The sequence below is a fragment of the Elgaria multicarinata genome, chromosome 11 (genome assembly GCF_023053635.1).
Source record: "Elgaria multicarinata webbii isolate HBS135686 ecotype San Diego chromosome 11, rElgMul1.1.pri, whole genome shotgun sequence".
In the NCBI taxonomy this organism is placed as follows: Eukaryota; Metazoa; Chordata; class Lepidosauria; order Squamata; family Anguidae; genus Elgaria; species Elgaria multicarinata.
The window spans coordinates 2,123,691-2,145,188 of record NC_086181.1 but is presented as its reverse complement, the minus strand read 5'-3'; the positions used below and the strand labels follow the sequence as shown (position 1 = coordinate 2,145,188).

At 41.9% G+C, this 21,498-nt stretch overlaps 1 protein-coding gene across 3 annotated transcripts in view; it reads right to left on the bottom strand.

Moving 5' to 3' along the window:
* MYO1D (myosin ID) overlaps nucleotides 1-21,498 on the bottom strand; it is a 275,272-nt gene that overhangs the window by 175,193 nt on the left and 78,581 nt on the right. For all 3 annotated transcript variants that reach the window (XM_063138455.1, XM_063138456.1, XM_063138457.1), the window contains 5 exons: nucleotides 15,962-16,078; nucleotides 13,715-13,918; nucleotides 12,770-12,915; nucleotides 12,283-12,397; nucleotides 11,723-11,893 (listed from right to left, as the gene is read on the bottom strand). In XM_063138455.1, the coding sequence (XP_062994525.1) occupies nucleotides 11,723-11,893; nucleotides 12,283-12,397; nucleotides 12,770-12,915; nucleotides 13,715-13,918; nucleotides 15,962-16,078 (753 nt within the window). The remainder of the gene's footprint in view (nucleotides 1-11,722; nucleotides 11,894-12,282; nucleotides 12,398-12,769; nucleotides 12,916-13,714; nucleotides 13,919-15,961; nucleotides 16,079-21,498) is intronic.

The following is a 21,498-nucleotide window of genomic DNA, read 5'->3' as shown; positions in this document are numbered from 1 at the left end:
GATATTGTTACTGAAGCAGAGATGGTGGGTGGGCTGTGTGAATGCACAGATGAAAATTCAAAGAACTACAGTTACAAGTAAGTAACCTGTCTTTCTTCTTCCTGGTCTCCATGCATCACACATATGGGCAACCAGCAAGTTAACTTACCAGATGCAGGATGGTGTCCTACTGTAGAACAAAGGAAAGGACTGCATGCTGAAAAGAGCAGTCAGCTCTGACCTGCACATCCAATCAATAGTGATGGATAAACATTGATGGCTTGATCAGGTTGCAGCCCTGCAGAGTTCAGGAAAGGCAACTCCGCTGTCAAATGCTACTGATATAACTACTCCATGAGTAGAGTGAGCTTGGACTGGTGCAGACAGTTCGAGACCAGTCCCCTCACACTTTAGTTGTATAGTCTTCATGACCCATGAAGCAAAACACTGTGAGGAGACTGGAAGACGTTTCTGCCTACCACATAACAGAGAAACAGATGCAGAGAATTCCAGAAAGACTTATAGTCTGGAGCTGAAAGAAGGCTAGCACCCAAAAAATAAATCTTGAGCTCAAGCAGGGAGCAATATATCCCAACTGAGATAAAACTCAGAAACTCAGCCCTCCAGCCTATCAAGATCACTTTGAAGTTTGTTTCTGTTTTCCAGGGCATTAGCTAGCCCACCTATTTTTGTGTCACTGCAAATTTATTATTATTATTATTATTATTTATTTATTTATTTATTTATTTATATAGCACCATCAATGTACATGGTGCTGTACAGAGTAAAACAGTAAATAGCAAGGCCCTGCCGCATAGGCTTACAATTTGATAAGCGTTCTCTGCACCTACTCATCCAAGTCATTAATAAAAGTGTTGAAGAGCACTGGGCCCAGGACTGAGCCCTGTGGTACCCCACTCGTTGCCTCTCCCCAGTTTGAGAAGGTTCCATTGATTATTTATTTATTTATTTATTGCATTTCTATACCGCCCAATAGCCAAAGCTCTCTGGGTGGTTTACACTCTTTGAGTCCGATTCTGTAGCCAACTGTGGATCCACCTAATAGTTGTTCCATCTAGCCCACTTTTAGTTAGTTTGCTGAACAGAATGTCATGCGGTACTTTGTCAAAGCTTTGCTTAAGTCAAGATATATTATGTCCACAGCATTTCCACAGTCCACAAGGGAGGTTACCTGATCAAAAAATGAGATCAGATTAATCTGGCAGGATTTGTTCTTGTTATTATTTTTTATTATTTATTTATATAGCACCATCAGTGTAAAACAATGGTAAAAGAGTAAAACAACAAAATAGCAAAACCCTGCCGCATAGGCTTACATTCTAATAGAATCATAATAAAACAATAAGGGGAAGAGAATGCACCAAACATGCACAGGGCAGAGTAAAACTAACAGTATAACAGTAAGATCAAAATCAAGTTTTAAAAGCTTTAGAAAAAAGAAAAGTTTATAGCTGAGCTTTAAAAACTGCGATTGAACTTGTAGTTCACAAATGTTCTGGAAGAGCATTCCAGGTGTAAGGGGCAGCGGAAGAAAATGGATGAAGCCGAGCAAGGGAAGTAGAGACCCTTGGGCAGGCGAGAAACATGGCATCAGAGGAGCGAAGAGCATGAACGGGGCAATAGTGTGAGATGAGAGAAGAAAGAAAGGAAGGAGCTAGACTGTGAAAAGCTTTGTAGGTCAACAGGAGAAGTTTATACTGGATTCTGAGGTGAATTGGAAGCCAATGAAGAGATTTCAGAAGTGGAGTAACATGGTCAGAGCGGTGAGCCAAGAAGATGATCTTAGCAGCAGAGTGGTGAACAGAAACCAATGAACTGATGTGAGAAGAAGGAAGGCCAGTGAGAAGGTTACAGTGGTCCAACCGAGAAATAACCAGTGCATGCACAAGAGTCTTGGCAGAAGAGACAGACAAAAATGATCGAATCCTGGCAATATTATACAGGAAAAAGCGACAGGATTTAGCTACTGCCTCAATATGAAGAATAAAGGAGAGCGAGGAGTCAAATATAAAGCCAAGACTATGAGCTTCCTTGACTGGAGTAAGTGTAACATCATTGACAGAAAGAGAGAATGAGAGATGAGGAGAAGGTTTAGGAGGAAAAACAAGCAATTCAGCCTTTGCCATATTAAGTTTCAAACGATGATGAAGCAACCAAGCTGAGATATCTGAAAGACATGCCGAGATACGATCGTGAACATCAGGAGAAAGTTCCGGAGATGAAAGATATAATTGTGTATCATCGGCATACAGATGATATTGGAGACCATGAGATTGAATAAGATTACCCAACAACAATATGTATAAAGAAAACATCAACGGGCCAAGCACTGAGCCTTGCGGAACCCCTACTGAAAGGGGAAAAGAAGAAGACGAGCTGCCATTAGCCAACACATTGAAAGAGCGACCGGCTAGATAGGAGGCAAACCAGTTATAGATGGAGCCACAAAATCCGAGGCCATGAAGGGAATCCAAAAGAAGATCATGATCAACTGTGTCAAAGGTTGCAGTAAGATCCAGGAGAATAAGAACAGAATAAAGGCCTTTAGACCTGGCAATAAGAAGATCATTGGTAATCTTAGTAAGGGCTGTTTCAGTGGAATGCAAAGGACGGAATCCAGATTGAAAAGGATTCAGAGCAAAGTTACTAGAAAGAAAATCAAGACAACGAGAGTAGACCACACGCTCCAGGATCTTTGAAACAAAAGGCAACAAAGAGACAGGTTGGTAGTTAGACAGAGAAAGCACATCAAGAGTAGGTTTTTTGAGAATAGGAGAGACTGTAGCATGTTTAAAAGCAGAAGGGAAATGAACCAGAGGACAAAGAAAAATTAATAATATGAAGCAAGAAAGGGAGGATAGCAGGGATAAGATTAATAAAGACCCGAGAAGGAATCGGATCATGAGAACAAAGGAACGCACAGAAATTAGCAGGAGGAACTGACAAATGAGGGACAGGAACTGAAAGAGGACCAGAGCTGGCAAGATCAGAGCGAATAGTTTGGATTTTAGCATTGAAAAAAGAGGCAAAGTTATTAGCAGACAGAGAGGTGGGGAGAGATGGTGGATTAGGCTTCAGAAGAGAATTGAAGGACACAAAGAGCCGCTGAGGATGCGTAGCATTTGACTGGATCAACAGTAATACTGCTGTTTAGCCAAGGAAATAGCAGAAGAGAAAGAAGAGAGAATAAATTTGTAATGGACAAAGTCCGCCCAGTCCCTGGTCCTACACCAAAGGCGTTCAGCTGCCCTGGAACAAGAACGAAGGTAGCGGATGAAAGAGGTGAGCCACGGTTGGGGTTGAGAAGGACGAACTATTATTTCCAGCTGGCAGGGCTAAACCAGAGTGGCGAATAACTTAAATGTACTGTTAAACATGGAAATCCAGCCAAGGTGTATAAGTGTGCTAAATATACTCCCAAGTCCTCCCTACCTCAAGAGATGTATAGACTCCTTCAGCTCTCTAGTGACGGTCAGAGAAATCATGGCGGCTAAATTCCACCTAAATTCCGCCAAACATGGAGTAAGGGCGAGAAGAGTCTTCAAAACTACTCAATTAACACCGCTGCTGAAGCAGACCATTAGAAGGAAACCTGTGGTACAGCCCCATACAATACAAAATAGAAAATGAGCAATCCCTACGCAACCTACTACAGAGATGCTCATTGATCTAACATCTCAGGAGATGGACACTCAGCCCATTAACACAGGGTGCATCGACCAGGATTCATCGGAGCAATACTCAGACCACGAGCCCCTAGTAGACCATCATCCAGAGGAAATGACATATTAGGGTTGGCAACTCCACTAGTCAATACTGAAATTATCCCAAACAGTAAAACACCCAATTATTATTAACAATACAAAATAACTTGAAAACGGTGATGGCCGAAATTAATACCCTCCCACACCCTTCGCCAGAAAGTGACCAAAAGGAAAACCCGAAACAGAATATACATTTCTACCCAAATGGCTCTGTGCTATTAGACCCCCTAGCTGACCAGATAGAATCGGACTGTCTCTCCTGACAAACAAAAGCTGGCCAAATTCCACTAAACTGTGTCTCCTGGAACATCTCGGGATGGTCCAACAAAAAAACGGATCCCCCTTTTAGAAGATATCTTAAAATCTTTGAATTATTATTATGATTATGATTATGATTTATATAATACCAACAATGTACTTGGTGCTGTACAAAATGTTAGAGCAGTACGACAATGGAACCAGTTCCCTAGGGAGGTTGTGGGCTCTCCCACACTAGAGGCCTTCAAGAGGCAGCTGGACAAGCATCTGTCAGGGATGCTTTAGGGTGGATTCCTGCATTGAGCAGGGGGTTGGACTGCCCCTTCCAACTCTACTATTCCATGATTCTATGAACATACATTAGTTAAAAACCACTGCATGGAAAGAAAAACAGTTGATTGAAAACACACTAGTTAATACCTGTAGGAACAGGGAGCTGAATCGCCCTCCCACCCTCTTCTTTAGTAGCCCTGTGCTGGTTTTGCTTTCACCTTCAGCCATTTACTTTGCTTGCTTCATTTATAACACAAGAATGTCTCATAACGTTAAGTAAAAGGTGCTTTCTGCTATTTCTGTCTTAAGTGTGGTCAGAGAAAACTTACTTTGCAATGAAAGCAACCAGAAAAGTTGTATTTAGAGTGAGCTCTCATTTAGTTCAAAAGGTGAACCACAAGGACATTCAAACCACAGTTTAGGTTCCATCTTGGGAAAGATTGAAGCAACTCCCTTAAAGAACCAATGTATGTGAGGTGACGAGAAACAGCTCTTCTCCTTGTACATCTCAGAATGCTGTTTAGCAATGCCAGCTATCTTTTCAGACTACTTGCAACTATCCTGCAGGCACTCTATCTGCAACTTTACTGTTCTTAGAGCACAACTCCAAATTCCTTAAACCAGGTGGGGACAGGATGTTGTCCACCCCTTTTTAAAGAGGTTTGGGATGCCTGCACTCACATGTACATGCCAAAGTCTTAAAATGATAATCTGTGACCCTGTTCTTTGGTCCATCAGCAAGTATTATTAGACTGGCAAGTACCAGGGACAGGGCTTTTCCTGTGGTGGCCCCTGCATCTTTGGAGTACCATCCCCAAATTAGTCTTCTTTGTTTGCCTTTAGGCCAGTCAGCTTTTGAATGATTTTTGGTACTCTAGTTGCTCTAATCTGATTATTGATTTATGTGTTATTGTTTGAATATTTTAATGTTGTTTTTGTATGACCTTATGTTGTTTTTCTGGGTACTGCAAACTAGGGCTGTGCATTGCTTCAGATCCAAATCCCAAAATTGAGGTGAATTGTGGTTATTCAGAGGGCACTGAAACAGATCCGAATTGAATCGAAACAGATCTGAATCAGTCTGAAGCGAATCACATGATTCAAATCCATTCAGATTGATTTGGACCTTTTTCAAGACAGACATGAAAATAGGCACCGTGATAAGGCCTCAGTAGGGCTTCATTTCTGCCAAGTCTGAAGCACATTGGTTCATCCCCAGATTTTTAGGATTTTTTTTTAAAATTGAGGTTTTAAAATTATTATTTTAAAAAAATACGCTGTCATATTTAAAGATAAAGAGTTGAAACTTAGCACCATGATAGCTCTTAAGTAGGGCTTTAGGCATGCCAAGGTTGAAGCATATCAGTTCATCTCTTGTTTTTTTGGGGGAATTTTTAAAGTTCAAACTCAAACCTCCTCATTGGGGTCTAGCACCTTGAGAACTAACCAAGTTTTTTTTGGGGGGGGGATGAAATTACAGATAAAAACATGAAAATTAGCAACATGGTAGGACTTCAGTAGAGTTTCTGCCATGCCAAGTTTGAAGCAGATCCGTTCAACCCTTGTTTTTTGATGGAATTTTATAAATGTGTGCTTTATTATTGTGTGCTGCTTGTGCACAACACACAGCAGAGGCACACACACACGAAGTAGAAGACACTGTGAGACTAAACAACACAGAACTCAGAGGATAGTAGTAGTAGTACTAGTAGTAGTAGTATTGGCTGTGCTGCTTGCAGTGCAATATGATGGACTGTGAAACAATCTTCCACCTGGCACCAAATATAAAGACAGAGAGGATTTCCTAGGACTAAGAAATGAGTTTCATCAACATGCACTACAGGTGCCTGACTCCATATAAGATAGCTTCCTATGTTCCTATGACCCAGATGATTTGCTTCTACAGTGGTTTCCGGGAGGGTCTTCCAGACTTTCACAGCACAAGCTGAATATGAGCAAACAGTGCGATATGGCTGCAAGAAAGGCAAATGCTATTTTAGGCTGCATTAATAGAAGTACAGTTTCCAAATCGTGTGAGGTACTGGTTTCTCTCTATTCGGCCCTGGTTAGGCCTCATCTAGAGTATTGCATCCAGTTCTGGGCACCACAGTTCAAGAAGGACGCAGACAAGCTGGAGCATGTTCAGAGGAGGGCAACCAGGATGATCAGACGTCTGGAAACAAAGCCCTCTGAAGATAGACTAAAAGAACTGGGCATGTTTAGCCTGGAGAAGAGAAGATTGAGGGGAGACATGATAGCACTCTTCAAATACTTAAAAGGTTGTCACATAGAGGAGGGCCAGGATCTCTTCTCGATCCTCCCAGAGTGCAGGACACGGAATAACGGGCTCAAGTTAAAGGAAGTCAGATTCTAGCTGGACATCAGGAAAAACTTCCTGACTGTTAGAGCAGTACGACAATGGAACCAGTGACCTAGGGAGGTTGTGGGCTCTCCCACACTAGAGGCATTTTAAGAGGCAGCTGGACAAGCATCTGTCAGGTATGCCGTAGGGTGGATTCCTGCATTGGGGGGGGGGCGGTTTGGACACGATGGCCTTATAGGCCCCTTCCAACTCTACTATTCTAAGATTCTATGACTAGTAGTTAAAAGCTTCGGCTATTGGGCGGTATAAAAATGTAATAAATAAATAAATAAATAAATAGGGTTGCACCATTTAATCCATTGAACCAATTAATTGTAGACAACTAAAAGAGAAGCAAGACTGAGTAAATCAAGCCATGTTTAAGAACATAAGAAGTGCCCTGAGGCTGGATGAAACCAAGGATCCATCTAGTCCAGCACTCTGTTCACACAGTGGCCCACCAGCCATTGGCCAGGGATGAACAAGCAGGACATGGTGCAACAGCACCCTCCACCCATGTTTCCCAGCAGCTGGTGTACAAAGGCTTACTGCCTCGAATACTGGAGATAGCACTCAACCTTCAGGGCTAGTAGCCCTTGATAGCCTTCGCCTGCAGGAATTTATCCAAACCCCTTTTAAAGCCATCCAAATTGGTGGCCATTACTACATCTTGTTGTAGTGAGTTCCATAATTTAACTATGCATTGTGTGAAGAAGTACTGCCTTTTATTTGTCCTGGATCTCCCAACAATCAGCTTCAGAGGATGATCCCGGGTTCTAGTATTTTGAGAGAGGGAGAAAAATGTCTCCCTATCCACATTCTCCATACCATGCATAATTTTGTACACCTCTATCATGTCTCCCCTTAGCCTCCTTTTTTCTAAACTAAACAATTCCAGTTGATGTAACCTTCCCTCATAGCAGAGATGCTCCAGCCCCTTCATCATTTTATAGTTGCCCTTTTCTGCACTTTTTCCAGCTCTATAATAGCCTTTTTTAGGTGTGGTGACCAGAACTGTACACAGTATTCTAAGTGTCGTCGCACCATAGATTTGTATAAAAGCAGTATGATACTGGCCATTTTATTCTCAATCCTTTTCTTATAATGCCTAACATGGAGTTTGCCTTCTTTACAGCGGCCACACACTGGGTGGACATTTTCCTTGAGCTGTCCACCACAATCCAAGGATCTCTTTCTTGTTTGGTCACTGCTAGCTCAGATCCCATCAGGTTATACTTGAAGTTGGTTTTTTTGCCCCAACATGCATCACCTTACACTTGCTTACATCAATCCGCATCTGCCATTTGGATGGCCACTCTCCCAGCTTGGAGAGATCCCTTTGTGTTTTAACAACCTTAAAAAAATTGGTGTCATCAGCAAACTTGGCCACTTCACTGCTCACTCCTAATTCCAGATAATTTATGAACAAGTTGAAAAGAATTAGTCCCAATACCGATCCCTGGGGGACCCCACTTTAGGGTGGATTCCTGCATTGGACTCGATGGCCTTATAGTCCCCTTCTAACTCTGATATTCTATGATTTACTTCCCTCCATTGGGAGAATTGACTGTTTATTTCTGCTCTCTGCTTTCTGTTCTTTAACCAGTTACTGATCCATAAGAGGACCTCTCCTCTTATTCCATGTCTACTAAGTTTATTCAGGAGTCTTTGGTGGGGGACATTATCAAAAGCCTTTTGGAAATCCAAGTAAACACTGTCCACCAGTTCACCCCTCTCTACATGTTTGTTGCCACTCTCAAAGAATTCTAGTAGATTAGTGAGACAGGACTTGCCTTTGCGGAAGCCATGTTGATTCTTCTTCAGCAGGACCTGCCCTTCTATATGCTTACTAATTATGTCTTTAATAATACTTTCAACCAATTTACCTGGAACAGATGTCAAGCTAACTGGCCTATAATTTCTTGGATCCCCCCTGGATCTCTTTTTGAAAATTGGTGTTACATTGGCCATCTTCCAGTCCTCTGATACAGAGGCTGAGTTTAGAGACATTTTTAATATTTTTGTGATGAGGTCTGCAATTGCATATTTGAGTTCTTTGGGAACTCTAGGATTGATACCATCTGGGCGTGGTGATTTATTTGCTTTCAATTTGTCAATAAGGTTGAGAACTTCATCTTTTGTCACCACTATTTGCCTCGGTTCCTCAGACTCCCTTCCTGAAAATATCAGTTCAGGCACAGGCATCTGTCCTGTATCCTCTGCAGTGGACACCGATGCAAAGAATTAATTCAGCTTCATTAATTCAGCTGCATTAATTCAATGCAGGATTCCTGCATTGAGCAGGGGGTTGGACTAGATGGCCTTGTAGGCCCCTTCCAACTCTGCTATTCTATGATTCTATGATTCTATGATTCTCTGCGATTTCCCTGTCCTCCTTTAGTACTCCCTTAACTCCATTGTCATCCAACGGTCCAACTGCTTCCCTAGCTGGTTTCCTGCTTCTGATATATTTAAAGAATTCTTTATTGTTGGACTTGATATTATCAGCAATGTGCTCTTCAAATTTTTTTGGCATCTCTTATTGTTTGCTTGTATCTCCTTTGTGCTGGTTTGTGCTCCCTTTCATTTTCCTCACTTGGGCAAGACTTCCATTTTCTGAAGGAAGCCCTTTTTTCTACAGTAGCTTCTTTGGCACTGCTTGTTAACCATGCTGGTGACCTCTTGGACTTGGTGTTTAAAAAGGATTATTTCCCTTTTCTTTCACCCTTTCTAAATTGGTACATGCAATCCCACTCCAAACCCACACTCCGCTTCGACAACATGACTAGAAGAAGATGTGGGCCTGGTTCTCTTGTGTGCTGCCACCACTGGTGGTCTTCATACCACTTCTTAGTGGAGTTGATTCAACTAAAAAAAGTGTGCAAGGCAGGTAAACATCCAAGATGAACCAGAAAAAGGGGAGAAATGTCTCAGGATGCTGTAGTCAACTTTATTGTAAACAAGCCTGTTTCACACAACTGAAACAGAAGAGCTGGTATAACAAGAAGGCTAAGGCCAGAAAATTCGATAAAGTGATGGTATTTTTGCCCAAGAAAAACAATCAACTTGAGGCTGGCTAGGAGGGATCCTATGTTGTTCGGGATAAGTCAGACCCAACCACTTATTGAATTGAGTTGCCAAGTGTGGAATTGAGTTGCACAGGGTGGTGCATATCAATATGCTCAAACCCTATTAGAAATGTGCAGTTCCCTTTTATCATTTCTCATGTGCTTTCCAAGAGGAGAATGTGAGCAATTCTGATCTATTGCTGGAAAGAAAGATAGATGGTGACATTGGGGGTATAAGCTGGGACAATGACACCTCTCCAGTGTTAAAGAAAGTAATTTGGGAAATACTGCAGCAGTACTCACACCTGTTTAGTGCCAAGCCTGGACAAACTGACCTCATAAAACATGAAGTCAAAACTGGGTCTCATACCCCTATTAGATCAGCTGCATATAGGGTGAATGGAACGGTTTTAGAGGCGGTTAGAAAGATCAACAATATCACATCAGTAGATCCCTATCCTATGCCTCATATGGATGCCCTCCTAGATCAATTAAGCTCTGCCCATGCAATTTCCACCATAGATCTTTGCAAGGGATTTTGGCAAATGGGTTTAGAAGAGGGCTCTAGAGAGAAAACTGCTTTTATAACCTCAGAGGGATTGTTTGAGTTCTTAGTGCTCCCTTTTCAGCTAAAAAATAGCCCCACCTCCTTCCAGAGACTAGTTAATGAGGTGTTGAAAGGTATGTCAGAATCTGAAATGGCATACATTGACGACATTGCCATCTTCAGTAAATCCCTTCCAGAACATTTAACACACTTAAGCCTTCCAAATGCCAGTTTGAGAAGACTGAGGTGATTTACCGAGGCCATCAAGTGGGAAGCAGGATTCTTGCCCCAGTTATTAGCAAAGTGGAGGCAATAAACAGCTGGCCCGTTCCTACCAGTAAAAAACAGGTGCGTGCATTCCTAGGAACTGCAGGCTACTATCGCCGGTTCATACAGAAATTTGGAGAAATGGCTGTACCTCTACATGAACTAACAAAAAAGCAAGAACCAGAAAAGATCCAATGGTCAGAGGAGTGCCAGAGGGCTTTTGATTTTTTAAAACAAGCTCTGTGCACCGCTCCAGTGCTGATAGCACCAAACTTCGATAAAGACTTCATTCTAGGACTTAGCATTAAACCAGTTCCTCACTCGGGTTTTAAAAGAAAGGGGGGGATATGTGGCGTTACCCCACAACTGATTATATTGTATATGTCTGGATTAGTATGTCTGGTAAGTAGGGAATGTTAGAACAGAGTGGGTGTGGTTTATGATGTAATAGCTAGGGGTAAGGTTTTAATTAACCCTCCCTCAGGTTTTCAAGTGGTGGTGCTTGGCCTGACAAGGGTTTATGCGACGGGCCTAGTGTAAGGGTTTGTTATGTCACAATAGCTCCAGGAGAACCCCCAAGCTGTGAACCTGTTCCTTAAGGGGGAGTTCAACCCCATCAAGAACAGGTTGAAAATCCTCCATCCAGTCAGAAGAACTACCCACTAACATCTCTGCCTTCTCTGGATTGAGTTTCAGTAACAACCCTCACCCAGTCCATTATTGGAACCAGGCACAGGCCTAGCACATCTACAGCCTCACTTAATGAAGATGAAAAAGAGAAATAGAGCTGCATGCCTTCCGAAACTCTGTATGAATGCACTCAACTTAAGTGTCAAGGCTTAAGGTTTAAGGCTTAAGTGTCAACAACTAAATGTGCACAGCTTATGAAGAGGGGCAGGTCATTGACCGAAACTGCCTGGAATTTGCATCTCAACACTGAAAAAGCTTTAAATACACAAATGTATTGGTCACCAGCTCTGGAGAGAATGCTCTTCCATGTCCCTCCTCATAATTAGAAGGAATAGTTAAGTTGTATCTAGTTGACTATTTTGTGTAAACTGGATTGTTGTTTTTACTATAGCAGGGTGCGATATATTTTTTCTAAAATAGCTAAATAAATAAATCTTACTTAATTTAGTTGGGTGACAGAATTATAGACACTGCTAGGATAGACAAAAAGTACCTTTCTGCTGGAAAAATGAGCATGCTTGCCCAGTTTGTTATTTAGAGCCTCCAGGAACATCTCATCAGTGACTTTTCCAACATTTATGCATGCATCATCTAGATTGGCAATGATCCCTTTATGCTGCTGCTCCACTAGATCGACAATGATCTGGTTGTTGAAGTAGTCAATCTATAGAACAATTGAGAAGAGATATTTACAACAGGTGTCTGACAGAAAATGAGCAAGAAGAGATTCTCTCTCTCTCTCTCTCTCTCCTCTCTCTCTCTCTCGGTCTCTCTTAGACACACACATCTGCATTCACTCTGTTTGTTATAAATAAGAAGCGGATGAGTGAGCATTAGCTTTCCTTTAGACTGCAGGTGCTGAATACAGCACTTTCACCCCCAACTTTGACAACATTTGTTCCCATTTCAATATGGTATTTCAGACATGTAGGCAAATCTTTTCAACAGATTTAGCATAGTTTTGAAACTGTTGTCTACATCTGTAGAGGGCTGCTTGGGTTTTTTAGTCCATGTTCACTTCTGACCAACCATGTTGACTTTTGACAGACTCACGTGCTTCCAGGGAATCCCCTCACGGTGATATTCCTCCTGCTCTTGCTTTAAAACTAGCTGGATGAAGAGCTGCTGCAGCTTCTCATTGCAGTAATTAATACAGAATTGTTCAAAACTAAAAAATAAGATAGAAAGAATTGAAAGAATTACTTAATTCCTCAACTAGAAACAATTTAAATTATATGCTTGACCTTCTCAAGACATCTGTCATCAGCAGCAGCCATGAAGGCTCCTCCTTCCTCAGCTCTCACAGCCAGCAGCCATTCCAGCAGTCTGTACAAAAGGAGAAGGGAAGCAGGGCCATTCCACCAGCCCTGCTGAAAAACTTCTTAGTTTTCCCCCTCTTCCTTCCCAACCCTTTTTTCTTGGGTCAAGTCATTTTAGATTGTAAGCTTGTGGGCTGTATTTAAGCCACTACAGGAGTCTTTTTGGAAGAGAAGTAGGATAAAAATACTTTAAATAAATACGAAAATAAATAAAATCTCACCTGTTATTGTCAAAGATCTCAAAGCCATAGATATCCAGGACCCCAATGACTGTGTTTTCCCCATGAATTGTGCTGTTGTAGCCCTTCACTGCAATCACATCATTGATGTGCATCACAATCCAGCAGAAAAGTCGCTCATATATTGCCTTCAAATCAAAGAACATGAAGGATGATTTTTGTTTTCTTTTTCACAGCTCAGATTCAGTCAACATATATTTTTATGGCAGATATGTACAGCATTTTAACAGAAACCTGGGAAACATCCAAATCTAACTTGCTTCAGCAGCAAAGATCCTACCCAGGATTAAGCAAACAAGCTGTAGACTAGTGTAGTGCAGCTCTCTCCTACTGTTGTTATCTCAAACACATTAATCCCTGATTCTTTTCTGTAGTCAAGCCTTGACTGTCACTTCCATAGCATCCTTGCTGTGTTTCACTAGCATGCAACTACACGTGGATGTCACCGCACCAGACAGTGCTGAGAAAAAATGAGTTGCTCTTTCACATCTTGCTGGGTGATCACACCCAAAGTATTATCGAGAGAATTCTGGAATCTCAAGGGCTCCATAAGTTTCCAAGGATAGACAAGCCCATTCATCTGCTCACCAAAGGCAACAAAGAGCTCAGAACAGGCTTCCAAACAGCCCCTTGTCTGATCCCCTTGAGATGAACAGGCAAAAATGTTTTTGAAAATTGGAGAGAGCTTCCTTCCTCTGCTTTACAAGCTGGGAGAAACTTCAAATGACTAAGAGAGATAAGTGGACGGCAAGTTAGAATACATTGGCTATCGATTAATGTGAACATATTTGCAAGGCTGACTTTCAGGATTATGAATCGACCATACCAGTAGTTATAGTTTGGACTACAAAGTACGAAGGTACAAAATCAAACATTCATTGCAAGAAAAAGACAACTTCACATTGGTAGGAAAAAATCTACATCCACCTTTGCAAATGCATTTCTGCCATAGGTGGCTTCTTGCTCTGTATGCTGCTTATCAATGACATCACGGCCAGTAGCAACTGTTCGAAAAAGCAGGGCCTTCACCACCATATCAGTCTTGGTTGACAACAGGTCTGCGATGACAGATACTAGTTTGCTGTTTTCAATCACTGGTGTCTCACCATCCACAGAAAAGTGCAAATTGCCCTGTAGAAAAAATGGAAAGGCAATCATTTGTTCATTTTTTATTAGTTTCAGCAGCAAACATGACTGTGACATAGTCAGAGTTTCAGGCAGATGCAGATGAGATAATCTAGGTCCATCTTTGCCAAAGCATCTCTTCAAGGAGGTAGACTCCTGTTCCATGTACTGTGTATCAGTAATATTTGGAAAGGAAATATTTTTGGTCTGGGAAGCTACAGTGCCCATTTTAAGTTGCCAAAAAGAGTGTGCTACTTAAATTTTCCAAAGTGTGCTACTTAAATTTTCTTCCATTAATAGGTACTAGTTGTTTTTAATCTTGTTATAAACTTGTTTCAATTTTTGATGATGGAAATCTTGTGACTTGGAGGGAATGTGGGGGAGTGGCTGGGGCGGAGAGTCCAATAGACTCCCAGTTGGCCTTGTGCCCAGCTTTCCACAGCCACCGCCCCTGTGTTTATAAAGAAATCATAGAATCATAGAATCATAGAATAGCAGAGTTGGAAGGGGCCTAACAAGGCCATTGAGTCCAACCCCCTGCTCAATGCAGGAATCCACCCTAAAGTACCCTAATGTATGATAAAGTACTAGTGCGCAGATGGTCTATGTAAGTCAAGCTACTTTAACAATACTTATGAATCACTTACATTCAAGTAAGTTCTGTGCAATGTACAAAACAAGTCTTCATACAGAGGACAAGATCACTTTCCTGGGAATGTCTCTCTGAAAAGATATGTTTTCAGAAGGCCCCTAAAAGGATTGACATCTGTCTAATTTGTAGTGGTAAGGAATTCCAGAGAGTGGCCATTATGGTCCATAATGGACCAGACATTTGAAATCTTGGGAACTAATAGGAGGGTATCTTCTGATGAGTGCAGCAACTAAGCAGGCTGGTAGAGGATCAGGTGAGCAATTAAATATCCTAGTTTTGAGTTGGTTGGGGCTTTGTAAACAAGTATCAAAACCTTTAACCTCGCCCACTTCCCTTAGCAGAGGTGTAGTTCGCCTTTCTGTATTTTTGTATTTCCTTTTCCTCCCTGATATAGGACTAAATATTTCTTTCTAGAATTTGAAGGTCTATGAGCTATTAATAAATCTGAACTGAACTAAATTCTCTTCCTCACCAACTAAAAAATACATGTACCCCCCCCCCACACACACACACACAATTATTAGTTTCTTGCATCTTCCATAACTTCAGCTTGAGGAGCTGTTCTGAATGACTCCAATGAGAAAGTGACAGAGGGCTGGGCATTTCCCTTGATATATGTGCTCCTTTCACTTTCTCGGGATAACAGCAGAGGCTTCTTCTCACTTCCTGGAGTCATCTGCTCTGAAAGCACCTTTGTGCAGAGTGTGACTAAATGATAAATTGTGTTGTTGTTTATATGTGGATATTTAAGTGTTTGGTTCAGGTTTGGATTTGCTGTGGCCAATTCTTTTATTTTCAGGAAATGGTAAGTGAAAGGGGGGGGCGTTAGAATGGTGTCGTCTGATTGGTTGGTTGATTTGAATGGAGAGAGAGGAGGGGGAGTGAGAGGACAGTTGGACAGTTTGGCAGTGAGTTAAAATGAAGGAGTTAGTGAGGGAGGTTTAGTAGAAGCTTGTTTCAAGATAGCATTAGAAAAGTGAGATGATAGGATTTGGAGGTGGTTAGTATTCCCTTGGAGGTTGAGGGAGGTAGATGTATATGGATAAAGTAGATTAATCTTAAAGTGTCATTTAAAATCTTTTTCTATATAAATAAACTTTGTTCTTATTTTGTTTATCATCCATGTCTGCTTGGTCATTTGCGTTACTTCAGGTAGACAATACATATGCATGCTCACAAACAAAAGGTTTATTATTCCCTCATTCTTTTAGAAAATAAAAAATAGGGTGGTGGCAGTGAAAGAGAGGTTTGATAATAGTTGTCACTGAGGTTGGTGACACCACACAGAGTCATCTCTTCTAATACAGCAGCTTTGTCATTCTGTCCTTCAAAGATCTCTGTCTCTCTCCTGATTGTCCCTTAAATCAACACATGTCTAGTAACCTAGACCCACTTACCAAATGTAGAATGGCAGCAAGAATTTTGTACACTGTCTGAACCTCTTCTGGTTCAAAACCAATAACTTTCATGGCATCAGCAACAGTTTTGAATTCAGTACCATCATTGACGGAACACTAAAAAAAGAAGCAATAGCAAATGAGTCGGCTGTGGGCATATTCAAAATTGGCACTAGCATTAGCCAAGGAAAAACAAGAGGGCCATCTCTGCATTAAGTGAGGAATCTAGTCACAAAGCAGCTGTTTTTTGTGAAAATCAAATGACCTATGCCGGGTTGTTTTAACATCTGATAGAATTCTCTATCCCATATTACTTTAGAATACAGAGAAAGACCTTCCATCTCAATCAGGTATTCTGTAATTACTCCTCTGTCACAGAGATCATTATATAGTAAGGGTAGAATGAATGAGATCACAGAACCTCCCATAGGGTTTGCCCCTGAAACATCTTGGATCCAATAGCATTCCAATGTGTCCTCAGAGAGATTCCAGCTAACTTGTCAAGGTCTTCTGTCAATGCCCTGATTATGTGTTTAAATGCTTATCTTTCTTTTTTAGCTCAGTTTTTTCTTTGGCCTCCTCTTAAGAAATGTTATGTTGGCCCTGATGTGCTGAGCAATTCTACCCAATCTCAAGTTTGCCTTTTGGGTTGTGGTTAGACAATTCCAGGCACTTTTAAATAAAGCTGATTATCTGGATCTATTTTAGTCTGGTTTCATGCTTGATTTGGGGACTGAAACTGCCTTGCTGAATGAACTCTGGCAGACAAGGGAGAGGAGGATATGTGACCTCGCTGATTGTCCTGGATCTCTAGGTGGTTTTCAATACCATAAATCACATTATCTTTCTGGACTGCCTTTCTGGGTTGTCTCACCACAATGCATTGGCTACATTCCTTTCTGAAAGGTAGATTCTAGAAGATGGCAATGGGAGACTCTCATGCCTTTAAATCTCATACATTAAATCACTGGGGAACGTTGTCCGGGGCTTGGTGAGGTCAGTACGCAGATGACGTGCAGCTCCATTTCTCTTTTTCCTCAAATCCAGATGAGGCAGTGGCTATCCATCAATGATGGGCCAGAGGAAATGAATAAGCACAAAGTGCACAGTTCAGATACAATAAAGCTGAAGATGTTTGGGCACTGGTGGACCACTTAGATAGGGAAAAGCCTATTCTGAATGAATTCACTCTCTCCTGTGATAATCATGTTCATTGCTCTGGGGGTATTATTCGACTTGGGACTGCCCTGAAATCCTAGACAGCAACTGTGCCTGGGAGTGCCGTTTTCTCAGCTTTGGCACCCAATACACCTGCTATCGGAACAGAAAGATATAGCCATTGTTATTCATAGAACCATAGAATAGCAGAGTTGGAAGGGACCTACAAGGCCATCGAGTCCAACCCCCTGCTCAATGCAGGAATCCCCCCTAAAGCATCCCTGACAGATGGTTGTCCAGCTTCCTCTTGAAGGCCTCTACTGTGGGAGAGGCCACAACCTCCCTAGGTAACTGATTCCATTGTCGTACTGCTCTATCAGTCAGGAGGTTTTTCCTCATGTCCAGCTGGAATCCGGCTTCCTGTAACTTGAGCCCGTTATTCCGTGTCCTGCACTCTGGGAGGATCGAGAAGAGATCCTGGCCCTCCTCTGTGTGACAACCTTTTAAGTATTTGAAGAGTGCTATCATGTCTCCCCTCAATCTTCTCTGCTGTAGGCTAAACATGCCCAGTTCTTTCAGTCTCTCTTCATAGGGCTTTGTTTCCAGACCCCTGATCATCTGGTTGCCCTCCTCTGAACACGCACCAGCTTGTCTGCGTCCTTCTTGAATTCTCTAGATGAGGCCAAACCAGGGCCTTCTTGCATGTAGTATTGCTGAGCCCAGTGTCCCCATCTTGTAACTGTGCATTGGGTTTCTATTTCCTAGATGTAGAACTTGGCATTTGTCCCAATTAAATTTCATTCTGTTGTTTTCAGCCCAGCACTCCAGCCTATCAAGATCACTTTGAAGTTTGTTTCTGTCTTCCAGGGTATTAGCTATCCCACCCAATTTTGTGTCATCTGCAAATCTGATAAGCGTTCCGTGCACCTCCTCGTCCAAATCATTCAATAAAAATGTTGAAGAGCACTGGGCCCAGGACTGAGCCCTGCAGTAGCCCACTCCTTGCCTCTCCCCAGTTTGAGAAGGTTCCATTGTTAAGTACTATTTGAGTCCGATTCTGTAGCCAACTGTGAATCCACCTAATAGTTGTTTCATCTAGCCCACTTTGAGCTAGTTTGTTAATCAGAATGCCATGTGGTACTTTGTCAAAAGCTTTGCTGAAGTCAAGATATATGACGTCCACAACATTCCCACAGTCCACATGGAAGGTTACCCTATCAAAAAATGAGATCAAATTAGTCTGACAGAATTTGTTCCTGACAAATCCATGTTGGCTTCTAGTAATCACTGCATTGATTTCAAGGTGTTTACAGATTGACTTCTTTATAATCTGCTCCAGAGTTTTCCCAGGGATGGATGTCAGACTGACTGGTCTGTAGTTCCCAGGTTCCTTCTTTTTGCCCTTTTTAAAGATAGGGACAACGTTAGCCCTCCTTCAGTTGTCCGGCACCTCACCCATCTTCCATGATTTTGCAAAGGTAATAGACAAAGGTTCTGAGAGTTCTTCTGATAGCTCCTTCGTTCCTCTAGGATGCAGTTCATCGGGCCCTGGAGATTTAAACTCATTCAAGGAAATTAAGTGTTCTTTGACCATTTGCTTATCAATCTCAAACTGCAATCCTGTCCCCTCAACTTCTGCTTCACTTCTTCCAGGGGGAAGATAGACCCGCTTTTGGGAGAAGACTGAGGCAAAGTAGGTATTGAGGACTTCAGCCTTTTCTTTGTCATCTGTTATCAATTTGCCATCCTCATTAAGCAGTTGAACCACCATTTCTTTCCTCTGCCTTTTACTACTCACATATCTGAAGAAAGCCTTTTTATTGCTTTTAGCATTCCTCACTAATCTCAGCTCATTCACAGCTTTAGCCTTCCTGATGCCATTAGGCACTTCTGTGCCTCCTGTCTGTACTCTTCTTTTCTAGCCTGGCCTTCCTTCCACTTCCTATATGTATCCTTTTTTGTTTTCAGGTCATCTCTAAGCTTTTTGTGAAGCCACATTGGTTTCCTCTGTTGTCTTCTATCTTTTCTCTTTGTTGGAATTGTTTGTAATTGTGCCTTTAAAATTTCTTTTTTAAATACTCCCACCCATCTTGCACTCCTTTTCTCATTAGGCTCACATGCCATGGAACCTTACTGATCATAGTTCTGAGTTTATTAAAATCAGCTTTCCTCAAATCCAGAGTACATGTATGGATACACTCCGCTTTTGTCTCCTTTATAATCAAGAATTCAAGTATGACGTGGTCACTTTCCCCCAGAGTTCCCGTAACTGCCACTTTATCCACCAAGTCATCCCTATTGGTCAATATCAAGTCAAGGACTGCCGATCCTCTAGTTCCTTCCTCCACTTTCTGTAGGAGAAAGTTATCACCCATACATATCAGGAATTTCTTGGAAGGGCCGCTTTTGGCAGTATTTGTCTCCCAACAGATATCAGGGTAATTGAAGTCCTCCATCACTACTACATCATACTTCCTTGAAACACTGGCAATTTGTTTCTCAAAAGTTTTGTCCTTGTCTTCTCCTTGATTGTGTGGTCAGTCGTAGACTGCGATTATCATGTTATTTTCTTGAGATCTCCTCTTTAGCCCCATCAAACCCTCTTGTAAGGAGATAAACTTGTGAGCAGCCCAATTTGGATACAGAATGGCTCATCTTTTCTGCCCATGAATCTTTCCCCAAATCCTCGTGTGTGGCCATAACCAGTGGAGGAACCACCTGGAACAATATCTTTATCTAGAAGGAGATTGCTGCTTTTAGAGCTAACGTTTGATAAGAGTGACACGCTGTTTCCAGTCGGACAATATCTTTGGATGTTGATCTGGGGACCCCAAGCGCTCTGGTTAGAAATTTATGTTGCTCAATCGCTAATGGTGTAATATCTGCATGGGCCCATACAGGTGCCCCATACAGAATCTGTGGGAGTAATTTAGCTTTAAACAGTTCTATTAGGGGAGCTGTCATCTTCCCCCTAGGCCCAGCTGCAAAACGGAAGATAGCATTTGCAGTTACATTGGCTGATAAAGCTGTTACTTTTAAGTGCTCAGACCAAGATCCCGAACTTTGGACTGTTATTCCTAAGTATTTGTATTTATTCACCTGGTCGAGCTGGCGGTTGTCAATCTGCCAACGGTATATCTTCCTTTCCCCCCAAAAAACTAAGATTTTGGTTTTATCATAATTAATCTGGAGAGCTTCACTCGTACAGTATGCACTTAGAGCTCTTAAAATCCTTCGCATCCCCACTTGAGTGTATGAAAGGAGGACAGCATCATCTGTATACAATAACACAGAGATGTTCCTATCCTTCAGGTGGGGTGGGTTGAAATCAAGGCTGGACAAGGAGGAAACAATATCATTTACATATAAATTAAATAGCAGTGGAGCTAACAAACACCCCTGCCGTACTCCTTTGTTAGTGGCGATGGGCTCTGATAAATCACCATCTATGGAGGTTCTCACACATAGGCTAGAGTTATAGTACAACCCCTGTATTCTTCTAAGTAACCTCCGATCTATATTTAGTAGTGTTAACTTCCGCCACAGGCGAGGTCGGGGTATGGAGTCAAAGGCCGCTCTAAAATCTACAAATGCGGCAAAAAGAGAGTGGTAAGGGGGGATGTATACTTCCCTGCTAGATGTTTTAATAAAAAGCAATGATTTATTGTAGATCTGCCGCATTGAAAGCCTTCTTGTTCTTCAGCCAAAAGATTTTCTCCAGTCACCCATAATTCCAACTTGTCTAAAAGGTGCCTTGCATATAGTTTGCTAGAAATATCGAGAAGGCTTATAGGGCGATAGTTTTTGGGGTCAGCCCGACTCCCTTTTTTAAAAATAGGCTCCACAATTGCCATCGCCCAGTCTTTAGGGAGTTTCCCAGAACTATCAATAGTTGTAAATAAGGCTGCAAGCGTGGGGATCCACCAGTGGGAATAGTCAATAAAAAGGTCTGGTGGCATACTGTTCCTGCCTGGGGCCTTTCCCCTCTTCAACTTATTTATCAAGGAGCCTGCTTCTCACAAGTGACTGGGGCCCAACTGGGCAGGTCCACATCTTCCTCCTGCAATGGGGGAAGGCAAGCATTCTCGTCATAGAAAAGGGAACGAAAGTGTAGTTCCCATTCATGGGTTGTGATAGCAGTATCCATAATTGGGGTCTCAGTGTGTCTTAGGGTTGAAAGAAGATGCCAGAATCTGGATCTGTCATTACTTTGAAGTGCTAATGACAATTCAGTCCATTTCATTCTAGTATATTCAAGCTTCTTTTCTCTGATTAGCTTTTTATAGTTCTTATGCAGAACCAGGGAGGAGTGCGGGAGTGGGGCAATATCCATGCCCCTTAGTTGTTTGTGTTGTTTTGTGATCTCCCGTTTCAGCTGT